This window comes from Crocuta crocuta, unplaced genomic scaffold, assembly GCF_008692635.1.
Source record: "Crocuta crocuta isolate KB4526 unplaced genomic scaffold, BGI_CrCroc_1.0 scaffold8, whole genome shotgun sequence".
NCBI lineage: Eukaryota > Metazoa > Chordata > Mammalia > Carnivora > Hyaenidae > Crocuta > Crocuta crocuta.
In genome coordinates this window covers 1,584,779-1,592,424 of record NW_027532162.1, presented here as the reverse complement: position 1 = coordinate 1,592,424, position 7,646 = coordinate 1,584,779, and the positions used below count along the sequence as shown (strand labels likewise).

The window sequence follows — 7,646 nt, the reverse complement described above, 5'->3', positions numbered from 1 at the left end:
GAGAGTGGTGGGCGGGGGGGGGGGGGGTGGAGCAGGACTGGGCACATCCCCGCCCAGCTAGGAAGCCAGCGTGTGCACGTTTACCCAGCAAGTGTAAGCGAAGCACGCAGGAGCCCTTGGAAGCCCTTATCAGCTGAGTCCCAGTGCCGTCTTAGAATCGCACAGGGACCTGGGGAGGCAGCCTGGAGGGTTATAGCACAGATAACTTGGGCCAAGAAAGCATCGTGGTTCATTCTCCGGTATTTTCTGGGCATCGTGCTGGGCACTGGGGGTCACGGCAGGACGCTCTCAGACCTGGTCCCCACTGCCAGGGCACAGGGGCCTGGGAGGGCCGCCCACGTCTCTCTTCCTGATTGGCCCCTGAGGGCAGGGCCCTTGAGAATCACACAGCAGGCAGCCTCCATGCCTGTCCTCCTCCCCCGGGTCTTCCGGCTCTGGTCTCATCCACTTACCCTGGACAGTGAACTCTGCTTCCGCTGCTTGTGGGTAAAACAACTCGAGTCCAGCTTAGTGATGGCAGGATAGATAGCCTCGGAGCACCTGATTTCCCTTAACCTGGAAACCTGCGCTGCAGCTCGGGGCCGGGCTCCCGGGGCAGGGCACCGGGAAGGCCGTTCCCCTTCTGGGGTCCCGCCTTTCCCTGCTCCCGGCTCTCCTGCCCTGTGTTTCCGCAGGTGTCAAGGGATATCATCTGGATGCGACTCGGCCCTGGGCTTATGAATGTGAAAAGATTCATATGGTTAAAGCAGTTTAGCACAAGCTTTGTATTAGTGTAGTCTACATGAATGAGCTTTTACTTAAAACACGCTGTGTCTCCCATCACCTCTTCAGGTCTCCTGCCTGGCTTTGCAGGCGTTGGAGCCCCGCCACTCTGCCCACAGCCCGTACACACTTGCTGGCCCCGCCTCCTCCTCCCTGAAGCCTCTGTGGACCCCTGTGTTGGGCAGGGGCCGTGGAGGTAGAAAGGGTCAGGCTTAGTTTTATTTTTAATCCCTAGGAGGTGGTTTCCAGGCACAAGATGCGGTTAGAATCAAGTCCAAACATGGGCAGCTGGGAGCAGGGCCCTTGTCCCGTGTCTGGGGACAAGAGTGATGTAGTGGACGAGCTGCCTCCGTAGACAGGGTCAGTTTCAGACTCGCGTGCTGTTAGCTGTGGAGTGGCGTTGGCTTTTCAGTACGTGGTGAAGGAAGATAACCTCTGGAAAAAGTTCTGGCTGTTTTCATAAAGCAAGACTGTTTGTAGGCCCCCCCAGTAAGCTGTGGACGCTCACACTGAAGAGCTCCTCCACAGAGAGCTAGTTTTGGTTTCTGAAATAAAATTTCACTTTTAACTGCAAGGGGCTTTCCAAGTGGGACTGATCTAAGCTGTTCTGTGTAAAAACTTCCTTATGAAAAATTACCATCAGAAAAATTCAGCCCTTCTCTCCTGTGGCCTGGTACCTGAACCCTGCTGAGCGCAGCTTCCTGGAGCTCGGGCTGCGGGTGTGAGTGCTGCCCCGCGCGCTTGGCCGTAAGGCTGCGTGGGACAACAGGACTTCCGCTCTGTCTAATGTCTTCGTTGTGTGTTCTCCCCTCAGCTCCTCCAGCCCCAAATGTACTGCGTGTCAAGAAGGCATCATCAAAGACAAGGTATCCTTGGGGACTTGAGAACGACCGTGTTAACTGTTTACGTGGTTCTGCACATAGAGTTTGCATCCAGGGCTCCGGGCGCGCCGACCGTGTCTCGGGGGTCAGGGCGATGCTGCAGGAGCCAGGCGGGACCCGTCACACCTGTCACACAGGCACCGGACACGCACGGCAGCTCTGCTCAGCGGCTGCCCAGCCGGGTGACCTCGGCCAGGTGCTTCACCCTCTGAGCCTGTCTCCTCACCTGTGACGGCAGTGGCACCACCTCCTGAGACCTGGGTGGCTTGTGAGGGGTGGGGGGTCGGCGTAAGTGAAGCGCAGAGACACACCCCTGGCCCGCACAGCCGGGGTTCAGCCTGCAGAGCGCTGGGCTTGGGGCTCGGCGGGCCTTGCTGTCGGCCTGCCCCTGGGCACCATCTCCAAGTCCTCAGATGGATGCGGGATTCCCCCACCATGTGCTTATGTGTGCCAGCAAAAGCTCTCGGCCTCGTGCACACTCTGAGGCCTCGGCGGGGGCCACCCCCCAGCTTCCCTCCTGGGGCCCCAGTCCCCACCACAGTGCCTCCAGCCATCTACACGTCAGATCCTGCTAGGCACACTTCTGGTTTGAAACGACTCACTATTAAAGTACTTAAAATATCAGTAAAAATGTGTGTTACTGATATCTTGATTGATGAACCTAACAATTTTTAAAATGTAGGTCATTAAATTGTGCAGTAAAACTCTTGCTCTGGGGTTTTCCTGCCCAGTGCACTTTACAGACTGAGTTTGTCATCAGGGCGGCCTGGGTGAGTGCAGTGACGTGAGGATCCAGAGCCAGGGCCCCCGGTGTAAGTCCCCGGACAGTGGAGAGACGGCACTGGCAAAATGTGCACGTACCTTGTGTTCCTCAGCGATTCCCTGCTGCTCCAAGTTGCAGTCAGCAAAAGGAAAACACAGCCCTCTACCCTCCCCTCCTCCTCGCTGGGTCACTAACTTATGAACGCAGATCAGACCAGCAAGACTGAAGAAGAGGTTGGAACAGTAGACCGGTCTGCCTCACTGTTCACAGCTCCTAGCGTCGGGGGCGTTGACAGCCGGAGAAAATGACTGGTTCTGTTGGAGCCTCTTAAATGACACTGACTGACGCCTCGGGTCCTCATGGGAGGATGGGGTCGGAGCCCGAGATCGGCCTCTGTGGCCACGGCATGGACTCAAGCTCCACACTGACCACTGGGATAGTGACCATAAATAGGCTCAGCCCTCAAAGTCTGGCCTTTCACTAGTCTGACGTTTCCAACCTGTGTTTTTTATCTGTAAAGTTGAACTCAAATGACCTAGGGAACTTAATGCCACAAAAAGGAAACATGTCTTACTGGCTAAAAATACCTGTTTGGTGACTTTAGTGTGTTTTTTTAAAAAGTCATGTTTATAAAGGATTAGATCTGACTCCAAATTACTTTATTTTTAACAGCTATTGATTCTATTTCTTTGCCTGTGGAGTTGAGAAAGGCTTGCTAAGATCCCTGTTTTTTCACTGTTCTAGAATGTTAACATATAGGAGTTTCTTAGAAATGCCCGAAGACTAAGATGGTATAAACTGTGTTGCTAGAAGGAGGGAGCATGCGTATTTTCTAAGGGAAAAGTAAAATTGAAGGAAGGTTTTCATTTTCAAAGGGCAGCATTTTCAGGGCACCTGGGGAGCTCAGTCAGTTAAGCACCCCACTTCAGCTCAGGTCACGATCTCATGGTTCATGGGTTCAGGCCCCACATGGGGCTCTGTGCTGACAGCTTGGAGCCTGGAGCTGCTTCTGATTCTGTGTCTCCCTCAGCCTGTGCCCCTCCCCTTCTCACACTATGGCGCCCGCACATGCGCGCACTCTCTCTCTCAAAAATAAATAAATGTTAAAAAAATTTTTAAAAGGGAAAGATTTTCATTATTGGATTACCTTCCATCTTTGCAATATTTATTTAAAAGAGTTTGCTTCAGTGACAGGCTAGTGCTGCTCCCATTTTGATGAAAAATGAGTTATTAGTGACATAACCTTGGGAGAAAGAACCAAAACAAATGTTTTATAAACCATCTGCAGAGTGTGGTCTTTCACAGTAGTTTTGCTGTTTCCTTATTTTTTATTAAATTTTTATTTATAAATTTATTAATTATATCATATATAAATATATAATATTTATTATTAAATATTTCCTTATTTATTTTTATTATAAATAAATATTTGTTATTTATTTATTATTTTTTAATGTTTATTTATTTTTGAGAGACAGAGCATGAGAGGGAGGAGGAGCAGAGAGAGAGGGAGACACAGAACCTGAACCAGGGTCCAGGCTCTGAGCTGTCAGCACAGAGCCTGACGCGGGGCTCGAACCCACGAACTGTGAGATCATGACCTGAGCCAAAGTCGGACAGTCAATGGCGCCCCGCCCCCACCCCCGTTTCCTTAGTACGCGATCTAAAAAGGCCTTGAGTTGTAGTGGGTCCTGCCCTTGTCCCTCGATGGGTGTCTGCCGCCTGCAGAGCTGACTCCTGGAAGTCTCCAGAGTCCAACATGAACCTGGTCCTGGTGTGCCCGCACCTTGACGTTACATCAGAGTTAATTCAAAATGTTTGGATGTTCCAAATTATTCAGTAGAACTTGTTTTCTTTTAGCTTATCTAATGAAGGCAGTTAAGGTTGAACTATTTAAATTGTGTCTCTTAGTGGGGACAGTTCATTCTACTTTAGAAATTAGAAATTCAGATGGTCCTTAATGCTTTTGAGGTCCACTTAAGAGATGCTCTCATGGTTCTTTTAAAGTGTTCTTGCCTTGTCCACAGTAGCAGCATGTGCAGATGAAGAAATATTAATCCTCTAAAATAACTGCCGTTCCATTTCAGGTGTTTAAGGATAATTGCTGCAAGAGAGAGATTCTGGCTCTTCAGATCTACTGCAGGAACGAGGGCGGGGGCTGCACAGAGCAGTTGACCCTGGGACACCTGCTGGTAAGTCCTGGGTCGGGTCCGGTCAGGGTCAGGCTGACTGTGAGGAGTGCAGTTCCCAAGCCTTGCAGGCTGGTGTGCACCGGCAAGACCGCGTTTACGTTGATTTTCAAACCACAACCAAACGTGAAGGCAGCCCAAGCCAGTCAGGAACCAGATGTTATTTTTATGAAATTGTTGGCAGAGTTGCCAACTGGTTTGTAAGCACCCTCACCCTATTTAGAATGGATAGAAATCTGAACTGATTTTTAATTTTGGAAGTCCCATTAAAACCTTCTCTTCTTTTTTTAACCATGAAATTCAACTTTATGTCTTATGTCTTTTGATTAGCTTATTTTATCACGGAAGGATATTTGAATTGACTTTTCTTTTAGTGTTTATTTACATTTGAGAGAGAGAGCATGTGCACACATGCAAGGGTGGGGAGAGGATCTGAAGCAGGCTCCATGCCGACAGCCCAGAGCCTGACATGGGTCTCAAACTCACAAACCGTGAGATCATGCCCTGAGCCAGAGTCAGATGCTTAACTGACTGAGCCACCCAGGCGCCCCTGGATATTTGAATTGGAGTAAACAAAGTCCTTAGCAGATACCCATTCATTGTCCCTTGGGGGAGAATCAACCTGCTCCTTTCAAAAGCAATATAGTTTGAATAATCGCTAAACATACGAATTTCATGGTCTCTCGATACGTTTACCACAAACCCTCCTCTGTGAAACCTGGTCTCGGGGTGGACGAAAACAATCCTGGAGGCATTAGCTGCATAGAGTCTAGAATCTGATATTTCAGATCGAATTTCTCTGCCAGTTTAAGAATTATGAAGCGTTTGTTTTCCAGATGCATTTAAAGAACGATTGCCAGTTTGAAGAGCTCTCGTGTGTCCGTGCTGACTGCAAGGAGAAGGTGTTGAGGAGAGACCTGCGTGACCACGTGGAAAAGGCCTGCAAGTACCGGGAGGCCACATGCAGCCACTGCCAGAGCCAGGTCCCGATGATCACGCTGCAGGTGCGCCACCCTCCCGCCTCCCTCCCTCCCCTCCGTGCAGCTCAGTCTGGGTGTGGTTTGTCACAAAATAGCGCTTCAGACAACTGTTCTAAGAGGAGTGAAGAGAGGAGAAAGGAGTGAATAGCAGTTTTCATCTGACTTTAATTCAGTTATTTGTTTTGCCCATTTTGATTTGTATAATTAACATTTCCCCATTGCTTTGATTCACTATCACTTGGGGATGCCAAAAAAAGACTGATTATCCATAAAGGTAGAATTTTTCTTTTGTCCCAGGGAATGTCTTGAGAATCCTCTGGCATTGCCTAGTCTTTTAAGCAGCTCTGGGACATAGTCACCACTTGGCCAGGGACATTCACCTGTGGTGTTGAAGGGCGGCTGTCTGTCACAGAGAGAAATACGAATTTACCATTTTTCACGCCGCGATTATTGGCACAGTTCTGCATTGTGCATGTAGTAGAAGTCAGATCCCTTATCTGTAAATTAGAAAGAGGTGTTGGGGGGAATGACATACTTTGAAAACAGCCAGTAGTACAGTAACCCTCAAATGTTTATCCATTTCTTGAACAAACATCCACTGTGTACCTGCCATATACTGGGCACTGCTCTGGGAGGGGGTTCGCTGGTAAAGCTCACCTTCCAGGGGGAAGAGGTGATTAACACGCAGGCGCGATGTGTGCTAGTGACTTGTACTGTGAAGCACAGCACAGCAGCACCGTGGGGAGAGTGCTCGTGTGGGGAGAGGGCTCGTGAGGGCTGGCGCCTCTAAGGCCACCAGCAGCCGGGGTGGGGAGAGCACCTCAGGCAGAGGGAACTGACCCGGCAGGTGGGCTTGGGGAACGGCCAGAGGCCAGTATGGCTCCTGCGCCCGGAGCAGAGGCCTGGTGCCAAGGAGCGGGGGGTCGGGGGCAGATGGTGGTCTGCCGTGAGCTCGGGGGTGATGTTGGAGTCCCCCGTATGTGCGACTATGACGTGTGTGCCGGCTAGACAGAGGGTAGGAGGGAAGCGTGGAGGCCAGGCCCGGTGTTGGGTGTTGGCCTGCGCAGGAGGAGGGAGGGAGGGGCTCGTGCCCTGGGGCACATTTGGAGGGTAGAGGCAGCGGGATTAGCTGGTGGCTTGAATCCCGGAGAACGTGTGAAAGACCGTGAAGGACGGCGCACTTGTGCCTGGGCAGCGGGAGGACTGGAGTGCCTGCTGACGTGGGCGGTAGTGGGGCCTTTATACGCTTGGGAGGGGAGCAGGGGAGTGCTCTGGGCTGCAGGTGCCTCTTAATGAGGTGCTCCTTGTAGCTTAGGCACTGGGGCCAGTGAGGGAAGAGCCGGAGTCTGAGCACAGGGGCCTGGGCACACGGACGCTTACAGGCTGCTAACGCTAAGACGGGAGGCACCTAGCAAAGGAGTAGCCGGTATGGAAGGGTCAGCAGAGTGGGTCCCCAGAGGCAGAGGGAGCTGGAGAGTGGGGGGTGGGCAGGAAGGGCAGACGTTGCTGGGAGACGGTGGGTGGGTCGGGGGGAGGTTGCTGGGAGCGGCACTCTGACTGGGAGAGGACTGGAGACCTGCATCCAGGGCGTGCGGACACGGTTGGCTCCTGGTGGGCATCATGGAGCATTTATTGACCAGAATTTATGAAAAGTTTTTGTTTTTCTGTAGGAAATGAGATGTACCCTGCTTCGTAGTCTCTATAATTTACCTTACTTTGTACAATTTTCTTATGCCTGTGACTTTCTTCTCTTGTGAAATCTTTTTCCTGTATGATTTCCGTAGACCTTTCTAATTATTAAGGACCTTTCAGAACTGTGGAAGATGGGAATAGTGTTCATCCTAATTGAATAATTCAATTAACTAAATTCAAATGAATGAGACATATGCTTAATGAGCACTGCTTCTGACTTTACACATGCTGCCATGTTGCTACCAAAGTTTTACTTTGCTTCTTGCAAAATCAGTTTCTTTATTTTCAGAATAGAATCCAGGAATTTATTTTCATTTGAGAAAGAATTGTAGAGTGTGTCAGTTAAACATGATGTCAGTAACTGACTCTGAAATACAGA

At 50.4% G+C, this 7,646-nt stretch overlaps 1 protein-coding gene across 5 annotated transcripts in view; it reads left to right on the top strand.

Moving 5' to 3' along the window:
• The window catches only part of TRAF3 (TNF receptor associated factor 3), a 114,449-nt gene that overhangs the window by 83,565 nt on the left and 23,238 nt on the right, over positions 1 to 7,646 (top strand). For all 5 annotated transcript variants that reach the window (XM_077776565.1, XM_077776564.1, XM_077776561.1 and 2 more), the window contains exons 4-6: positions 1,577 to 1,628; positions 4,494 to 4,598; positions 5,432 to 5,599. In XM_077776565.1, the coding sequence (XP_077632691.1) occupies positions 1,577 to 1,628; positions 4,494 to 4,598; positions 5,432 to 5,599 (325 nt within the window). The remainder of the gene's footprint in view (positions 1 to 1,576; positions 1,629 to 4,493; positions 4,599 to 5,431; positions 5,600 to 7,646) is intronic.